This window comes from Dasypus novemcinctus, chromosome 26, assembly GCF_030445035.2.
Source record: "Dasypus novemcinctus isolate mDasNov1 chromosome 26, mDasNov1.1.hap2, whole genome shotgun sequence".
Taxonomy (NCBI): domain Eukaryota; kingdom Metazoa; phylum Chordata; class Mammalia; order Cingulata; family Dasypodidae; genus Dasypus; species Dasypus novemcinctus.
In genome coordinates, this window is record NC_080698.1 from 2,790,356 (window position 1) to 2,811,247 (window position 20,892).

The 20,892-nt window shown below is 41.1% G+C and overlaps 1 protein-coding gene across 19 annotated transcripts in view; it reads right to left on the reverse strand.

Moving 5' to 3' along the window:
* The window catches only part of ULK4 (unc-51 like kinase 4), a 659,217-nt gene that overhangs the window by 313,852 nt on the left and 324,473 nt on the right, over positions 1-20,892 (reverse strand). For all 19 annotated transcript variants that reach the window (XM_058288214.2, XM_058288209.2, XM_058288208.2 and 16 more), the window contains one exon: positions 7,584-7,632. In XM_058288214.2, coding sequence (XP_058144197.1) covers positions 7,584-7,632 — 49 coding nt within the window. The remainder of the gene's footprint in view (positions 1-7,583; positions 7,633-20,892) is intronic.

The following is a 20,892-nucleotide window of genomic DNA, read 5'->3' on the forward strand; positions in this document are numbered from 1 at the left end:
TGCAGAAAAGAATGTCCTCTATTCCCTAGAAAACAGTTTCCTTACAGTCCAGGACACTGCATTATGCATACTACAGCTGGCAATTCCTTGCCACTGGAAGCACAACTTGTCTGTTTTCCCACAGCGTTCTGTAGGAGAGTTAAGTGAGCTGTCTACCACTTATGCAGGGCAAGTTCTGGGACGGCAAGGCCCTCAGGCCCCATCAGAGAGACAGGGCAGATACATACTCACAAGTATGTACAAGGGGCTACTGTGCTCCCCCTGGAACTGGAACCAGGGATCTTTACTTAGAGTGCCAAGCCTTTAAGGGGTGGAGAAGGGGCTAACCAGGGCTCCAGGGGAGCCTACAGTTTCTAAGTAGCCTTTCTCTTACTTGGGGCTTAACATTCCTGCAGTCCTTTAACTATTCTTTGGAGCTTTGAGAAAGATGCTTTGCCAATTCTGGCTGGTTGTTCAAAGCTTCTGTGGGAAGATGGAGCTCTGACATGTCTCATTCCAATCCTGATTGAGGTAAAGAAACAGCTTTTTATTTTTCAACATAAACCTATAAACTCAAAGTTGGTCAAAGGTCAAATACTGGGCATTTCCAGATATTCCAATATTATGAAAGAAGTAAAATCAAGTGGCATCGTTAGTCATTGCCAAAATTCAGATAGACACAACCAAACCATTGTACTGCCTTTGTAAGTAGGTCACACACTGAGGATCACTAGCCCTTCCTGCCCTTTCACCTTGCAACCCACCATCAAGGGGAGAAAGGTCAGCTGTGCCTGAAGTCTAGGAAAGGAAGGTTTAAATATAACCGCCATCCCTATCTCACTTATTCACTAATATATATTGAAAGGCAAAAGGCAGGCAGGGCAATGTGCTGGGATCAAATGAGGTAGTACATACTGTGGTTTCTTCCTTCAGTGACACTCACAAGTTGTCTGGGAATAAAAAATGCCTTAGGAAATCATCTACTGCAGCACCATCCAACAGAAATACAAAACAAGCCACATATTTTAACTTGTCTAGTAGTCATATTAACAAAAGAAGTAAAATTAATTTTAATACTTAAACCAATATATCCAAAATTTTATCATTTTAATAGGAAATCCAGTGCATATTTGACAGAGCACATTGCAATTCAGACTTATCACATTTCAAGGGCTCAGCACCACATGTGGCTACTGGCTACCACACTGGAAACTGTAGGTCTGTGGGGACATCTGACCAACAGCAGAAGCAACAAGACCAGTTCTGAAGAAGAGAGCCATCATAAGCACCCAGAATTCACAGACTTTCACAAAGGAAAACTACCCCTTCTTTTAGCATCTTATTAACTTCTTCAGCTTTTAAAAATTTAATCTAGTGTTTTGTGGTTACTCTTGATTTTCTCTCATTCCATCTTAGTGCGACAGCCCTCCCTTTTTGTTTCTCTGCAGCACATTTTCATGGAGGTTTCTTTCACTGGGTGTGCCAAAATTTTGACCTTACTGTCCTTGTAAGTCTAATTCCTTGATCTCTTAAGAATGAAACCTCCAAAACACAAAGCTTTTCACCTTTAGAATTACATTACTTAATGTCTCATTACTTATCTACCTCTTCTCTGTGCTTTCTTAGTAGAAAGAAGGAAGAGGTAATACTCTCTCTTTCTTCCAAGTGTAGCCCAGAACTTAGAGCAGAACTAGAAATAATACTCATGATGATAACACTCAAGATTCCATGGGCTGGGAAGTAGATGTGGCTCAACTAGCTGGGCACCCACCTACCACATGGGTGATTCCATGTTCAGATCCTGGTGCCTCCTAAAAGAAGAGCAGATGTCAACCTTGCCACAATGAGCTAGACACAGCCCCCACCACCATGACCTACGGGCCATTCCTGCCACAACAAGCAGATGCTGCAATCCAGCAGACACCGCAGCCTGCAGAGAGCAGGAGCAGATGTGGCTCAGGCTGTTGGGCACTCGCCTCTCAGTGGGAGGCCCGAGGTTTGGTTCCTGGTCCCTCCTGTAAAAGGCAAACAAACAATAAGCAGAAAGACTAGGGGAGCAGGGGATAAATAAAAAATAATAATAAAGTAAATAAATGAATCTTAAAAAAATACACACACACAAAGATTCCACAGGGGTGGGAGAAGCCAACTTGTAAATCATTCCCAATATGTGCCCTATCAATGATCAAAGATATCCTAAGTTCTAGTGGGTGTGATATGTGGTTTTTTATCTTAGTGAAGTTGATCTTTTTTCCAACTAATTGGGCCTGTTCGGTAGAAATCAGTTTTGCTTTAGCACAAATTTACTGATATTAAGTTTATTTTACTTAGCTTCAGCCAAGTTATTGAGTCAATTCAGTTAACATAGTGTTGATCAGATTGAAGTCATTTGTTAAGTTGCTACATAGGGGCAACTTCAAATTCATTCAATCCGGTATTGACAGAGAGCCTAGCCCTAAAGAATTATTTTTCATATACAAATTTACAACACATTTAACAAGAACGGATCTGTACAAATTCATTTTAATTATTTTAAAAACACCTCAAATTCCATACCTTAATAGCAGCCTGTTAGCAGTGAACAGTCACCTTTGTAAAAAAACAGGTACTGAGTACAGGCTCCATTCTGCCATCTACAGAAGCTGTTAACAGTGAGTCAAAGAGTCAGAATCATCTCCTACATCCCACAAATATTCTTTGTGGAACTTTGAAAGTAAATTCCTAGGTCAAGCATTTTGAAATTTTAATCCTATTTTGTTTTCTATTTTTCTCCATGTGCATAGGAGGATTTTGTTCATATCACATCGGACACAAGCATGAGAATTCTTAAAATGGTAAGGAACTAGTCATTTTAACATGCTGTGGGAATGAACTCACATTACTAGGGCTGCAATTAGGGGGAGCGAGTTAATTCTAAAAGCCTGATGAATGTGGAGGTCTGAAATGCTTCTCAAGTGTGACGTGGCTGCCAGTTTGTACTATGTTGGAGTCTCCATAATTAAATCCTCTAGGCTCGCAGGGCCTGTAGACAGACTCTTTCTAAAGATACAGTTGATTCGAAAGATTTACTAAAGCTTACTGCAAGTGCTATCCTCAAGAATTGCTAAGACAATATAATTGTCAAACCAATGTATTGCTAATCCCGTTTTTATTGTTAACATTTGCCACTGAAATTGCTCTTCAATTGTTTGTTTGGAACTCATAAAATATCATGACAGCAATATTTTGGCACATATTGGAAAATCTGCCACGAATAAAGATTTTTTTCCCAATAAAATAGAGATTGCCTATATTACTTGGCATTAAAATGATTTACTGAAGTAGTCCAAAACATAAATTACTGAAATAAAACAAAGATAGATTAGTGTTATAGCAACCTCCAAAGGCTAATCAATCCAAATTCATACTTAAGACACATTTAAAAGCCGTTTCTACTCTTTGGAAATCAGCAAAGAAGAGAAAAGAATATCCTTCATCTTGCTCATCCAGCCACGATGCACGCAAAGGCCAAGCCGTGGGGCTCTTCTGATGGCTCACATTCTTCAAGACCCTGCATTTATTAAGCTAACCCAGCCTGCCACCAGTGCCACAGACTGAAAACCCGGCAGAGGAATCTGCTCGGCTTAATTCAACGAACACTGCTGCCCACACCTTCACTCCTGCAGCCTTTTGCCCAGGTGGGCCCTGCCAAGGAAGCAGCACCCAGATGCCAGGACAGCTCCTTTCTGAAAGCAATCAGCTGCTCAGCTGTCCCCGCTGCAGGCAAACTCAAGCTGGAACTCAGCACTGATTTCTTGGGTCCTTAGAACAGACATGTTCTGAGACCCAGCTCTATCTTTCCTCTGACCTCAAAACTTCCTGCTGGGGCCTCTAACAGATCCTTGTATGCCAACACCCACAGAGGCATGATTCACAATAGCCAGAAGGTGGAAACAACCCAAGTGCTCATCAATAGAAGAACAGGCAAACAAAATGTGGTCTATTCATACAATGGAATATTATTCAGCTGAAAAAAGGAATGAAGTCCTGATACATGCTACAGTACAGATGAGTCTTGAAGACATCATGTTGAGTAAAACAAGCCAGACCCAAAAGGACAGCTACTGTATGATTCTACTTATATGAAATATCTAGAATAGGCAAATTGATAGAGACAGAAAAATAAATTAGAGGCTACCAGAGGCTGGTGGGGGAGGGCAAAATGGGGAAATATTGCTTAATGGGTAGAGAATTTCTGTTTTGGATAATTTTAAAAAAAGTTGTGGTAATAGATGATGTTGATGGTCACAATACATTGTAAATGGAATTAATGCCATTTAATTATACACTTAAGTTGTTAAAGTGACAAATATTTGTGTGTATGTGCGTGTGTGTGTGTATATCCACAGTTTAAAAAAACAGTAAAAAGCCTCCTGCTGAAGGAGTCTTGCAGGGTATTCCCAGTCTAGCATTGACCCCTTTCCAGTCTTCTAATGACGAAAGCAGCATTAACACATAAACTTCCACACAAGCAATGTTCATGGCCCTGCTCAAAGGTCACTCCTCCTTTGGGGCGCAGAGAGGAGCCTCTAGGCCTCTCACCATCACATTCCCTACCACGCCCCCTACAACCATGAGCTCACACACCTCTCTCCCTGCAATGTTAAGTCACAGAAGGCCATCCAGGCATAAAGTAGCACTGTGTTTCCTGATTAAGCAGTTACAACTGGGTATTGCTTTTAAATACCAGATATTTAGTCGGTTTGAATCCATACTTTGAACACTTGGTTCCCCCATCTCCAGAAATGCCTGCTTCTCCTAAGATTGTACATAGACAATCAAATTCAGAAATCTGTTCCTTTCACCTTCACTTTCCTCCATGCCTGCAGCAGAAACAGAGAAGTTGCCTGCAATTCCCACTTCTTAATGAAAAACATCTAGCAGAGGATATACTGCTGATAAGAGCACATCATATGAGGCACCCTAGAGAACCCATAATCAGACTTTAAGTATAAACAGGAACAGAACAGTTATGGACTATGAGTAAAGAAGTCATAGTGGACCACCAGCCAAATATAAGTCAAATGTTGTTTTGTTGTTTTTAATGAGTGGTGAGAAGACATAATTAGTAGTCAATGATGCAAGCACCTTCTCATGATCCTCATTCCAGTCAAATCATCACAAGCAGCTGCCATATGCTGGACACCACATAGACCTATAAACTTATGAACCAAACTGACCTGAAGTATATACTGTGTTTCTATGAATTGAGGAAGCCATTGGTTCTCAGATGTACCATATTTTATCAACCACTAAAAAAGAAAGCCAAGGCCAATTAAATCATGACATGATTTCTGGCTATTTGCAATTTTATTTTATTTTTATTGAAAGTGTTTGTTTATACCTATTCAGACATAGGTGTTCAGAATATATCACTCTTAGCATTTATAAAAATAAATAGAAATAAATTGGTTAAGGCAATGACAATCAGGTCACCTGGCTAAAAGCAAATGTAAGACACCATTGATTTGGAAGGTAAATTCCAGTTTCAGAGATGTTAAAACCTGAAAAAAATGTGCATCATAGAAGCAATGAAATAGATTATTATGTCTAGTTCATTGACTAAAATTTTAAAAGGAAAAGGTAAGAGTTCACAAGATAACTGCTACAAAGACATTTCATTCAATAAAAATGTATTTATACAGTATTCAATTCCTAAATAGTTAAAAAAGCAAGACTTGGGAGATGGTTGTGAACTCATGAATAATCAGTAAACCTTGTATCGTGAATGCCTGACCTTTTCTTTTAGAACACTGCAGGAACATTTGTTCCTTTGGACTGCTTGATTACCCTCATATCAATAGGTCTTTATGTATTTACTGCAAATAGGTAACTTCTGCCCTAATGATAAACATGGTGGATGTCATTTTGTTACATGTCAAAAGCACTGCGTTCTTTAGAACCCACGCTCACCCTCACATGCCTTCCCCATCTGCACACAGACTTGTAATGCCATTTCTCCTCCCACCACTAAGGACCTCACATGAGCCCCCTAATAAACACAGACTTACTCTCCAAGATGGATTTGCCCAAGTCATTCTTTGTTCTGATGCATTCCTCTCAGTTAAGCGGGAAGCTGTCATTCTATACAGCCCCTCACTATACTCAGGACAATATCCTACAGGAAACCTGAGAATGAAGCTGCTGTGGTAGGAATAAGAGCATCATCCCATACATGTCTCAGGGCTGTGGAGCTGCAGGGCTCAGGTCAACTCAACCCCTGGCAGATAGATGCCATCTTCTACCCACCCCTATATGACAATATGGCAAGGGTTAAATCATGGCATTAATTAATGCATTGATCAAATATTTACTATGGTTTATAAAATATGAAGCAGTTTCTTGATGCTCAGCACACAAAAATTAACCAAATATGGAGAGGTTTTGGTAACCTACAAGAAATAATTTTCTACATGTGGAATCTTAGACTCTGAGATGATTACCAAAGGATGGGATGAGAACTTTTTAACACTTACAAAAGGCACTGCATTAACATCAACATGTTAGAAGTCCTCCTGCCACTGAGAGGGAGTGAATCACACCTACCACCTACGCACGGTCTAGCTCTAAAATGCCATTCATGTCTCTCTCTCTTGAAGTATAAATCAAATGTGGAAGGGTTGGGACAGCTTTAGCTCTTGCCCACACCTAACCACACAGTCAACCCCAGCAGGGTGCTATACCCATGGCCCTCCAAAACAACCCAACTCCACAAAAAACCAGCAAGCAATGTACATCCTCCTGAAGGTGAAAAGACATATGTACCACTTGGCAAAACTTTAAAAATCCCCATTACACAGCCTTAATATCCATGTTTCTCTCATCTCACTTTTCTCTATCCTTCTCCTGATAATGCTTCCAAAATCTCATTCATCATCCTTAGCAATTCCATCCAGGCTATAAATTTGGCCATCCAGTTCAGGGCAGCAGCTCTGTGTCATCCTGCTGTGATGTGACTTAAGTATGCTTTGAAAATTCTACCATCCCCAATCTCTACTTCCTACCCAATGCAAATACTCACAGAACCACCCAGCTGTGCTGAAAGGGGAAGGGTAATTCAAGGCTAAGAAAGATAAGGTTTTCTCTACATAGCCATTAACAATTTATAGATGAATATTTTAAGATTACAAGGGAAAGTTAATTTTCCATGAGTATGGTTATCTGAAGAAGACAACTTTCTCACACAGGCACAGAAGCACTGACCAGGTTTCCAGTGACCGCCAAGTCACAGGGCTTCACACTGAAGACCAGGAAAGTCCTACTGAAACATAGCAATAATCATTCTGCTCTTCCTCCACAAACCACCCTCTGACAAAGTATTCTTTCCACATCGGCTAATATACAGTGCTTAATTCAAAAGAAATAAAACACAAGGTATCATAAAAAGAGGGCAACATCCCTGTACAATGCAGAGACTAACATCCCTTTGCTGATAAGGAAGCTGAGGTCCAATGAGTTAAGTAAAATGATAAAGGACACACAGTCCTTCCAGGCAGAGTCCAGGGTCAGAATTTGAACACACCACTTTTAGACTTTAAATTTCATGTGCACATTTCCTTTCTTACCAGAATTACTTCAAAAATGAGTGGGATCAATTTGCTTTCTTCCACAAGCCTGTTTAAAAAAAAAAAAGTAACCATGCATTAGATAATTCATATTTAAACTGCTGCTCTGATATAAAGTACTGCAGTATCCATGTTTTATCACTAAAAGTCTGTGACCGAAAAATAGTTCAATTAAATGTGCATTTTTAATATACTGAACTACAGCTCTTACATACATGAAATATGAGGCTTCTTTGCAAATGATTCCTTGGCCTTATTGATCTACAGCAAATGAAATCTTAAATAGATTAATTTTCACACTTAAAAATATTAAAGTTCAGAATTATTATAAAGGCTATCAAATAGGTAATGCCAACTGAAATAATGTGACCAACCCTCGTTGCGGTTACATTGTAAGCTACATTTTCTGCCTCACTGTAATTTTTCATGTAAGCCTCATTAGCTATCTTCTCAGCATAATGAATTAACGTACAATGAATTTTAAGATCTTTAATTTTTAAAAAATTGAACATCAATCAGCAAATAGACTCTATGCACTTTCCCTCACCAAACCTAGTTATAAATTAACATCTATTTTAACATATAATTTTTCATGCCATTTAAGAGAAAACAAACCTAAATTAGTCAAAAGTGATGGTTTTTATTAAGGAAAAGTACTTCAATCTAAATATATTCCTTTAGTCCAGGAGTCAGGAAACTTCTGTAAAGGACCATGTGGTGGTTGAGAGGGATGAACCCCAGAAAAAATTATGTTCTTGAACTTAACCTATCTCTGTGGGCATGAACCTGTTATAAGTAGAACCTTTTGGTGAGGTTACTTTAGTTAAGCTGTGGACTGTGATGAGTCTTAATCCTATTACTGGACAATGAAACTCAGAAAGAGAGAAAAAGCCACAGGAACTAATCAGGTAGTAAGTCCTAAGTCATCAAGGCAGCTTTGGAAAACAGTGTTGCAAAAGGCTATTTTATTCCTGTGGCTCTGTTGTGGCTGGCCACCATGATTTAAACCACCAATATCATTTTCCTGCATGAGACTGTTATGTCCTAAATTTTAAGACAATGAACTTTCTATCTGAAGGACACCAAGTGAAGAGACTTGTTTTTGAACCAAAATCAAACAAAACTAAAAACCTTTTTGAATTTATCTGTGACCTTCAAAGGATTATGAAGATATTATCTTTATTATTAATTATTCTTCTTTAATATGGACCATCTAAATACACTGTGTATAAATAAATCCAGACAAGTGAAACATACTGCCTTTTCCAAAATATAGAGAGAATTCCCTTTATATTGCTTGTAGGGCAGTACTAGAGGTGATGAATTATGTTTTTGTTTATCTGGGAATGTCTTAATCTCTCCCTCACTTTTCAAAGACTGGGTATATTAGTCAGCCAAAGGGGTGCTAATGCAAAATACTAGAAATTGGTTGGTTTTTATAAAGGGTATTTATCTGGGGTAGGAGCTTACAGATATCAGGCCATAAAGCATAAGTTATTTCCCTCATCAAAGTCTATTTTCACGTGTTAGAGCAAGATGGCTGCCAACGTTGGCAAGGGTTCAGGTTCCTGGGTTCCTCTGGGCTCTGCTCCTCTGCTTTTTCCACAAGGTTGGATGTAGACTATCAGGTAAACGGCTCTGTCTCTCTCCCCAGGGTTCCAGCTTAAGAACAGCATCAAACTCCAACATCAAAACTCCAACATTAAGAACTCTCAACTCTGTCCTTTGCCATGCCTTTTATCTGTGAGTTCCCACCACCAAGGGGCAGGGACTCAATGTCTTAATGGCGTGGCCCTAATCATAACCCGATCATGCCCAGGTACAGATCAGATTACAAATCATATCAAACTGCTACACTGGGTTTAAAATTTTGGATGGTCAGCTATTTTCTTACAGCACTTTAAATAATTCATCCCACCGACTTCTTGCCTCCGAGGTTCTGATGAGAAATCAGCAAGAGTCTTATTGGTACTCTCTTGCACATAACATTCTGCTTTCCTCTTGCAGCTCTCAGAACTCTCTCGTTTTTGACATTCGACAGTTTGACTACTGTGTGTCTTTGGGCATGGTTCTCTTTGAGCTTATCCTATTTTGGATTCATAGTGATCCGTGAATGTGACTATTCATATCTTTCATTAAATTTGGGGAGTATTTTTACCATTATTTCTTTGAATAGTCCTTCTGCCCTTTTCTCTTTCTTCTCCTCCTGGGACTTCCACAATGCATATTTTGGTAAACTTAATGGTGTCTCACAGGCCTCTTAAGCTATATTCACTTTTTTACATTTTTTTTTTTTCTACTCCTCAGTCTGAATAATTTCAGGTCTCTTGTCTTTAAGTTCACTGATGGTTTCTTCTTACTGCAGTCTATTCTTGAGCTCTCTGGGGAATCTTTCATTTTGGTTACTGTGGTCTTTAACTCTAGTATTTTTGTTAGGTTCCTTTTTGAAATTTCTATCTCTTTATTAAGATTGTCATATTGTTCACTTACAATTTATATATACACATATGTTTGTATGTGTGTGTGTTCTTTTCTGTGTTTTCCTTTATATCTTCGATCATACTGAAGATCATCTTTTTAAGGTCATTGTCTGGTATGCCAAAATCCTGGTCATAATCACTGATGATTTCTGGATTTTTACCTTGTTTTCTTAGATGGGCCATATCCTGTTTCTTTGTCTTCGACTCGTTGCACATTGTACATTTTAATATTTTAAGTGTTAATTCTTGGATTTAGTCCCTGGGTTGTCTGTTCCTTAATTTTGTATCCAGCTAGTAATGTAACAGATTTTCTTGAGGGCTATAAGTTAGTAAACACATGTAAACACCTTTCAGTCTTTGAAAACTGGCATATTAGTTGGTGATCTTCAGAACTGAGCCCTTCTATCAAGATCAGCCTGCAGGATCCCTTTCACATTTTTTGAGCGAGTGTTTTCCTAGGCTTGTGTTTCCTTTTGGCCTTAGGATTGCCCCAATGACAGGAATTGAAATGCCCCCTCTAATCCCTATAGACTTTTTCTCCCTTGCAGGTGTTGTACTGTGTGACTTAAATCAGGTAATCCTTTGCACTAGGCCACTTTTACTTCTTTTTTCTTACACTGACTTAGCTGTCTACCTTCTGCCTTTGGGGCAAACACTGGGAGAGCAAGTCAGAGAGGCGTTTCATGGTTCAGTCTTTCTTGCTGCCACCTTACAGACTTTCACCAACATACAGACTGCAAAGAGGATGTTATTCTGCTCCTGTTGCAACAGGGCCAGGGACCTACAATGGAAGGGTAGGCTGGCTGCACACCATGCCGGGGAAACCTTTAAAGAACCAACAAGAGTCCCATTGCTTCTTCTACCATTTTTTAAATGGTGTTTTCTTAATTCAGCATTCACCCATGAATAGTTAATACAACCCTTTAACTACTTTCCGGAATTTTGAGGAAGATGGCTCTGCCAGTTTTTGCTAGTTGTTCAAAGATTCTGTGGAGGAATGGCTTCCAGAGCACTTCACACCACCAACGCGGTAGACCATAGCCTGCATGGCCTCTTCTAAGCTAACTTTGGAGGTTATAGGCAGTATCATCACCACTATATATAACCACTATATGGTTATAAGAAATTTACTATGGCCAGCCCAGACTCAAATGAAGGGGAGTTTGAGGAACATGGGAGACAGGACAGATTTTGAAGCCATCTTTGGAAAACAATCTGCCACAATAATGGTCTAGGGCAGGTTGAAAATTTTTTTAATTGCTTCTTCATGGGAAGTTTGACTAGCATGGGTCTATAGCAGTGATCCAAGGGAGACAGGAATAGGGTCTTGTAATAGTTTTCTATTGCTGTATAGCAAATTACCACAAACTCAGCATCCTAAGAAGCAAATCAGCTCACAGTGGTATAGGTCAGAATTCTAGCTCATAGTACCTCAGGGTATCACAAAACTAATAACAAGGTTTGGGCAGGGCTGAGTTCTTCTCTGGAGGCTCAATGAAACCATCTTGAGGGGAAAGCTCATTCCTGTTGTTGGCAGAATTTGACTCTCAGCAATTACAGGACTGACGTCTCCATTTCCTTGCTGACTATCAACCAGGGAATGCTTTCAGCTCCTAGGAGCCATGGGCATTCTTTTCCCTGGGGCTCCCTTGTTGGGGGCGCGCCCGCCATTTTGCAGACCGCCCCACACCAGTAGAAAAAATGGCGGGCGGCATGATTCAGCACTGTTTCCCCCTGCTTCCTGCCCTCTCCCCGCCCCTTTTTCCCCCGGAGCCCTTTCCAAGCCATATAAGGTCTTGTTCCAGCCCTGACCAATCCGCTTGCAACACGAATGCTTAAGACGCTATATAAGCTTGCTCTGTACAAAAAGAAAAAACGGAAGAAGACGACACACCATGGTGCGGCTCTGAGTGGTTCTTCCCCGCCATCTGCCCACTCCCTCTCTCGGGTACCCTGTTGTCCTCGTGGTCTCCATACACCCGCTGGCGGGGCAGGAGAGCACACTCCCTACATCTCCAAAACCAGCAACAAAGAATCTCCTCCAAGTCAAGTCCTTCTCAAGTGTCTCATTGCCATGAGTTCCTGTCTCTGATCTCTGGACCAGATTTAAAGAGCTTATATGATTAGGGTAGGTCCACAGAAACAGTCTCCATATTTTAAGGTTAACTGATTTGTATATTTAATTTAAAAAGTAAATCCCTGAACTGCAGCACATACATTATTGTTTAATGTATAACTGAAAAAACAAGCATAAAATCTTGAAAGCAAACCACAGGCCTGAACTCACATGACCCCACCACCACCACCAATTCAACCTTACTCTCACCTCCTTTATTTTTTTTTTAATAATTCACATTTCATTCTTTGAATGAGCTGCTTCTGGTCAACTTGTACAAACCCAAAATATAAACTCTCATTTTCCAACAATGCTGATTAGGAGTTTAAGTTTCATATGTGCTCTATAACTGACTGGACTACAAACCATTTTTATTTCTTATGGCTTGCATAATTATTAATCTACTAATAGACCAATAAGAGTCACTTTAAAATTAAACTCTCTAACATCAGGCTGAACTTCAAATATTTGGTTCAATAAATCAGCTTTGAAAATACATGGCTTCATAATGTTTAACTATGGTGTGATTATGTCTACCCTGAAAGTAATAATCGTTTTAACATTTCTCCTTGAAATGCTTGCCCTGGCCTACAACGCTTGCTAATCTGCTTGCAGAGAACTACAGAAGTCTTACCAATAAAGGTACACATATAAGTACATGTTTTGGAGAAAGCATGGCAGAACTGAGACTTCAGCAGCTTTAGCATGGAGAATTTTTAGATCTGGTCATTTCTGAAGATCTGGGAAGTCCACCTTAAAGGCAGGCATACAAGTTCCCTAAGAAAGTTTCAGTCAAATTGCAACAATAAATATACAATATAAAAATAACTTAATCCAAGTAATAAAGTCAACTGCTTCATTGAAATTCAAGAATTTCACTGAGCAATTCTTAGAATTAAGTTAGAATATGAAGGAGTAACAGAATCTACCTCCTGTTTATGGAAATCTCCCATAGTCTAAAATAGCATGGAAAAGATGCAAGATCTGAATTTCAGTAAAAGAAATTTAGTTTAAAAAGCAAGTGTTTTCCAACAGAAAGGAGATTTTAGATGGAAATAGAAGAATTTCACGTTACATTAACAATCTTGCAAAATGCTTTTATATCTACTGCATCATCAAATGCCCAATACAGCTTGGTAACGTCCCCATCTGTGGACTACAAGGACATAGAATGTTTATATCATAAAAGTATGGATGTAGAGATGGAAGGGCAGCAGTCAAGAGGATCTCCATACATCTCAGGCTCCTTCCAGCTCCAGATGCTATGATGTGTCTGGATTTCTTGCAAAAGACAGTGCCCTTTACAGAAACCAAGGGAGGATTTTTTTAGAGAGATTATTCAGTCTACAGTGAGGAGGATGAACTGAAACCAGAAAGAACTGGGAACAGGAAGATCAAGATAAGACATAAAGAGATACTGAGAAAGCAGCAGTGCAGCTGTGCTCCAAAACGAATTCACTAAATGCAGTCAATGTGCCACAATGATGAAAGAGGTTGCTGATGTGGGAGGAGTGGCCGGGGTGGGGGGGCGGGGGGGTGGTATATGGGAACATCATATATATATATATATATATTTTTTTTTTTTTAAATTTAATCTTCCCCTCCCCCAGTTGTCTGTTCTCTGTGTCCATTTGCTGCGTCTTGTTTCTTTGTCCACGTCTGTTGTCGTCAGTGGCACGGGAAGTGTGGGCGGCGCCATTCCTGGGCAGGCTGCACTTTCTTTCGCGCTGGGCGGCTTTCCTCACGGGCGCACTCCTTGCGCGTGGGGCTCCCCTACACGGGGGACACCCCTGCGTGGCACGGCACTCCTTGCGTGCATCAGCGCTGCATGTGGGCCAGCTCCACACGGGTCAAGGAGGCCCGGGGTTTGAACCGCGGACCTCCCATGTGGTAGACGGATGCCCTAACCACTGGGCCAAGTCCGTTTCCCATTATATTTTTTAAGGTAATATTTTTTGTGATCTATGTATCTTTAAAAAGAAATATAATTTAATAAAAATAAACCTATCCTTTAAAAAAAAAGAGATACTAAGAATTCCTAGCAGAAGTCAATAGGAAAAGACAGAGAAAAGAGTGTCAACAGGATTTGGTAATACACTGGGGAATGACTCCAGGTGCTTCAGTTGTCTACTAGAAGCCCACAGCCAGGACCATCACCAAGAACCATCACAACCGCAAGGAACCTCAGGTAGTGAAGCTCCCTGTGTGCCCATGCACTGGGCTTTGTACTTCACATTAATCCTTACCTGACTCCACCAGTTAGGAATAATTAACCTTATTCTACAGAGGAGAAATGGAACCTTGAGTCTTACCCAAGGTCATACAGCTAATTCATTTCAGGCTACATAATCTTAAACTCCCTAAAACACTGTACTAAGATAAGGAATAGCAAAGAAAATTATGTTTGGACAATAGGATGCATTCAGTTTGAAATGAAGAATGAGAAGTAGGCTGATGGCAGGCAGTCATATAAACAGTTAAAGAGTTAGGAGGAAAAAGGACACATTGAGAATCTCAGGGCTCACATGACGGACCTCGGTGGGGTGAAGTGGAATACATCTCATTCTCCTTGATGCTCAGATGCTTTTAGATTCAAACTCAATTCCTATAAATTATATTTTTACTCTACCACATAACTTAAGTATCTCCAAGCTCATTTCAGGAGCTATTTCTAAGACCCATGGTACTAAGAGACAAAAATAGAATGCAACAATCAATCTGAAATCACGGCACTAAAGGATACCTGGTTGAGCATAAAACCACAAGATAGGCTCTGGATTGTCATTCATGCAAGCATTCATTCACTCAGAGCCACCAGCCTGGTGTGCATATGTTTTCACTTAAATTTATGGTTATTTCCTGATGATAGAAAATAATCCCTATAAAATTGTAATTTTATATATTATAATTACTATATTATATACTATATAAATACAGAAGTATCAGTAGAAGAATTTATTGAATTTTAAATTGGGGGAAAAATAGAAAAGTATTACAAAGAAAATACAATCCCACCACACCATTCATTAATAAGTTTTATTGTATTATTTACTCTATCATTAACTTTAAGATATTTTATTTTCACACACACACACACACACACACACCCATTGTCTGCTCTCTGTGTCCATTCGCTGTGTGTTCTTCTGTGTCTGCTTGTATTCTCAATGGGCAGCTCTGGGAACCCATTCCGGGACCTTCCAGAGTAGGAGGGAGGCAATCATACTCTTGCGCCACCTCAGCTCACTGATCTCCTGCGTCTCTTATTATCTCTCCTTTTTGTTGCATCATCTTGCTGTCCCAGCTCTCCACGAAGGCCAGCACTCCTGCATGGGGCAGTACTCTGAGCAGCTTGCCTTCATCAGAAGGCCCTGGGCATCAAACCCTGGACGTCCCATGTGGTAGACAGGAGCCCAGTTGCTTGAGCCACATCTGCTTCCCTATCATTAACTTTCAATGTATTATTTACTTGTCTCTCTCTATTCATTTTGGACATAGGATCATCTTCAAAATAAGAGCTACTGTCTATTGTGAATATTCTCTGGGCCACACTCTGCTTAAATATTCATGCCCCATTTCATGCCTAATAGCCCTATGAGGTTAAGCCCATTTTGCCAAAGACAACACTGAAACAGATGGTGAAATAATTCATGGTCATTCACAAAGCCAGAAATGGAACTGGGATTAGAACCAGAACCTTCCAGATTTAAGAGCCTATTAGAGGGAAGGAGTTGTGGCTCAACGGATAGAGCGTCCGCCTACCAAATGGAAGGTCCAGGGTTCGATACCCAGGGCCTCCTGACTGGTGTAATGAGCTGGCCCACGCACAGTGCTGCCGCATGCAAGGAGTGTCGTGCCATGCAGGGGTGCCCCCACATAGGGGAGCCCCAGGCGCAAGGAGTGCACCCTGCAAGGAGAGCGGTCCCACGTGAATAAAAAAGCACAGCCCAGCCAGGAGTGGTGCCACATACATGGAGAGCTTACAAAGCAAGATGATGCAACAAAAAAGAGATGTGGTTTCCCAGTGCTGCCTGATAATGCAAGCGGTTGCAGAAAAACACACAGCATGGGCACAGAGAGCAGACAACGTGTAGTTAAGGGGAGAAAAATAATCTTAAAAAAAAAAAAAGAGCCTATTAGATATATTATAATAGAGGTGGAGGGCATTTACAGTTGGGGGGTAGAGAAAGTTCAGAACATAATACATACTTTTTTTAAAAAAAGATTTATTTATTTATCCCTCCTGCCCCTCTCCCGCCCCCCACTGTCTGCTCTCTGTGCCCATTCACTGTGTGTTCTTCTGTGTCTGTTTATCTTCTCTTGTAGGCGGTACCAGGAACCAATCCTGGAACCTTCTGGAGTGGGAGAGAGGTGATCGTTCTCTTGCACAACCTCAGCTCCCTGGTCTCCTGCATCTATTATCTCTCCTCTATGTCTCCTTTGTTGCATCACCTTACTGTACCAGCTCTCTGTGCAGGCCAGCTTGTCGCAAGGGCCAGCACTCGTGTGCAGGCCAGCACTCCTGCTTGCGACAGCACTCCACTCGGGCCAGCTTGCCTATAAATAGGAGGCCCTCGGAATCAAACCCTGGACCTCCTATATGGTAGACGGGAGCCCAATCGCTTGAGCCACATCTGTTTCACCATATACTTTTTTTTTTTTTTTTAAGATTTATTTTTCTCCCCTTCCACCACTCCCCCGCCCCAGTTGTCTGTTCTCTGTGTCTATTTGCTGCATGTTCTTTGTTCACTTCTGTTGTCGTCAGTGGCACAGGAATCTGTATTTTTTTTTGTTGCGCCATCTTGTTGTGTCAGCTCTCCGTGTGTGCGGCACCATTCTTAGGCAGGCTGCACTTTCTTTCGTGCTGGGCGGCTCTCCTTACAGGGTGCACTCCTTGTGCGTGGGGCTCCCCTATGTGGGGGACACCCCTGTGTGGCAGGGCACTCCTTGTGTGCATCAGCACCGCACATGGGCCAGCTCCACACAGGTCAAGGAGGCCCGGGGTTTGAACCATGGACCTCCCATGTGGTAGACGGATGCCCTAAGCACTGGGCCAAGACCGCTTCCCGCCATATACTTATTAATGTATGAAAACATTTCCTGTGTCATTAATTCTCCACTGACAATATGACTTTTCCAGTGATGTAGTTTCCCAACCTACAATTTATTTAACCAGTCTTCTATTGATGTATACTTGTTTTCTACTTTTTGCATGTATATACTAGAAAGAAAGAAATGTAGAGGTGAAGGGATCACTTTAAATGAGTTCAAATTCTCACAACAAATTTTCCTACTGTGCTCCTTGGAAAGTTACATAAACTCCCCAAATGTTACCTCTTCACATGAAATATCATTGCTTACTTCACACTGTGATGGTGAGGAGTAAATAAGGTTGAGCATTTGAAGCCTCTAGCGGTGTCTGGCACATTAAAAGCTTTCTTTAAAGAGATACTAGCTATCATTATTATTATTTTAAATAACATTTTATTAGGAATTCTTGTATATAAACATTTAGCATATATTTTACTGTTTTCTAGGCTACGTTCCTAGAAGTGGAATCAAAGGGTAATTTTAAATGCCTTAACACATATGGACAGTTTCCTCATCACAAAAAATGTCCTAATTTAAAGGCAAGCAGCAGTGGAAGAAAGTGCATATTTCACTGGACTCTCAACAAAGAGGACGTTTTAATAAAAACCTCTCCCAATTTGGTGTTTGTTTTTTTAATAAAGAATCATTATCTTAATGGAATATTTTTAATTGCTAATGAGAGTGACCCTTTTTTATGTATTTATTGTTGGGAATGTTCTTTTTGCGTCTCTTTGTCTATTTCCCTTTGGGCCTACACTACTTTAAATCTCACCATTCCTAATAAAATTTGTCCTTAAAAGCTGACAGTTTTGTTTCTTTGCAAACAACCGGCTTAAACAGAATTTGTGACTCCAAGCAAAGAGAATAAACCCCCATAAAAAGTGAACTCTGCAGTCTGAGGGTGTGCAGCATGGCAAGAGGCATTTGCCTCGAGGAAGACCCAGGAGTGGTCTCCCCACCGCCTGGGCTCTCTCCCTATGTAAAACGCTACAGCCAGGAACACTAAGTGATCACATGTTTGAGAACGTAATTAAAATGTGCAAAGAAGTCACAGAACATTATTTGAAACTCAGACCATTGCTTAGTCCGGAGGCTTTTGCACGCTTTAATTTTACAATGAAGTCCTGTCTAAAGCAAGCACTGTAATGTATTCTGACAAACAACCGTCACCACATAAAATTGGAAGACTCTTCATACAGAAGAGGATTTTGGGTTGAGACATGACAAATGTACTGGGAGCCTGTGCTTTATGATTCAGGTTACACTCCATTCAGTGGTGGGCTGGGCTTCACGCTGCTCTACAGAGTTGACTGACAGCATCAGGTGTAGACAAGATCACCACCACCAATGCATGACTTCATCAAAAGTAGATAAGCAACACCAAACAAAAGAAGAATTTGCTGCATAAGTGCATTCCAAAATGGTAAGCCACCTTGGTAAATTACCAAAAGGAAGTGGCAACATGAATACGTAATATGATCATAAGTTTGCCAAATATTTTCAAGGGATTCTTTCAGTCTTCAAAAGGTAAAATGTTCAAACCAAGAGACTGGCTACTATTTCTACAGTTAGGATGCCAGGAGCTGATGGTTTTGCTGGTTGTGCCAACCAAATAAGGCTTCCTGAATTATTTGCATGACAAGCAAAGGGACCCAGTGACCACATAAACACAACATATAAAGGCACTATGGAAATGCTATATAGCAAGACAAAATTATTTTTTTCCATTTGCCACTGTTTTCAGTGCTGCACATTTTAACACATCAGAAGCAAAATAAATTTGTTTTACAAGTACAAAATAATCAAAAGGCATTAAATCAGAAATCAAAGAAACCAACAAGAGTAGTTGGAAACTCCTACAAACAAAGATGAGATGTCAAAATAAATATATCCTGAGAGGCGAGGCAAGATGGCGTCTGAGTGAGTGCACCTCATAATCTCTCCTGCAAAGAAATGGCTGAGTAGGGTTGGAGTCCTGCTGGACTGGGCTGTTTCGGGTGCTTGCAGGGCAGGAGGTGTCTGGATGTCAATTTGGTGAGACAGTAACAGAAGAGATTCTTGCAAGAAGTAGAATTTTGGGTCTCTTACACGGAGGTCAGAAGTTGTGGGCAGGACCTCTCCCCCTAGGGCTGGTGGCCTGGCCGCGGAGGTCCCTGAAATCGTTGTGCTGCAGTGTTCCCAAACCCTGAGTGGGCTGTTTCAGGGGCCTGCAGGGCAAACGTCTTGATGTCGATTTGGTTAGACAGTGACAGAAGAGATTCTTGTGAGAGGTGGAATTTTGGGTTTCTGACACGATGGTCCGAAGTCGTGGGTGGGATCCCTCCACCTAGGGCTGGTGGCCTGGCAGCAGTGATCCCTGAAAACTTTGCTGTGCTGTGGTGTTCCCAAATCCAGTGTTAACCTGGTTCCCTGGTTCCCAGGTCTGTACCCCCTAAACCCAGGCAGCGAACGCTCCAGAGACTCACACACCTCGAGGCTGCAATATCACAGACTTCCCATTCCCGAATCTACTGCACCCAGAGGTCCGTCTGAGATCCTTGATTACCTTAGCCCTTCGCATTTTGTGTTGTTGTTTTTTTTTCTCTCCTTGAACTTGGAGGAGTATATCAGCTGAGCTGGGGAGAGTCTGGGAAGAAAGGAGAGGCGAATCTGCTGAGGAAGCCCAATTTACCTAAACGTCCTGGGATAGGAAACTTCATATGGGAGAAGGTGGAGTCAGAAAATCAATTAGACCTCCCCTAGCACACCTAAGGGGGAGGGACTGCAGGACGTGCTATCCAAGCTTCCAGTAGCATATTTGGGGCTTCTGGTGAGGTGTAGGTGCTCTAATGCTGGAAATAAAGAGTCACAATCTTTTCTTTTTTTTAAGATTTATTTTATTTATTTCTCTCCCCCCCCCCCCCCGTCGCCCCGCCCCGGTTGCCTGTTCTCTGTGTCTATTTCCTGCATCTTCTTCGTCCACTTCTGTTGTTGTCAGTGGCATGGGAATCTGTGTTTCTATTTTGTTGCGTCGCCTTGTGTCAGCTCTCCGTGTGGGCAGCACCATTCTTAGGCAGGCTGCACTTTCTTTCACACTGGGCGGCTCTCCTTACGGGGCGCACTCCTTGCACGTGGGGCTCCCCTACGTGGGGGTAGTAAGAGTCTTCTGTGTTGAGTTGGTTCAACAAGGACCCTCTTGTATCTCCTACTGAACCTCTCAGGCAGCTTTCCTGCTGCCCTGGGAGAGAGAGGGTGAGGAAGAGAGAAAAGGGGAAGATCAGATCCCTAAGTGTTTTATTTAACTGCAAAGAGGATTCCTAGCTTGAAACGTTGGTTCTTCTTTTTTTTTTTTTTTTTTTTTTTTTTGTGGTTGCTAATATTGCATTGTCTCCTGGTATTTTCTCCCATTTTATCGCCCCCAAGGTCCTTTTCAATTTATTTAGCTTTTCTCTCTTTTTCTTTTTCCTGCTTGTTCCCCCCCCTTCTTTGCCCCCCCTTCTCTTCTCTCTTTCTTTTCTCTTCTTTTTCTTCTTTTTTATTTTATTTTCTTTATATAATAGGTGCTGCAGGGAATGCTTCACATTTGCTGTGTTTCCTCATCCTCCATTTCCTCTTTTCTGTGTGTATTGATGTTGGCCACCTA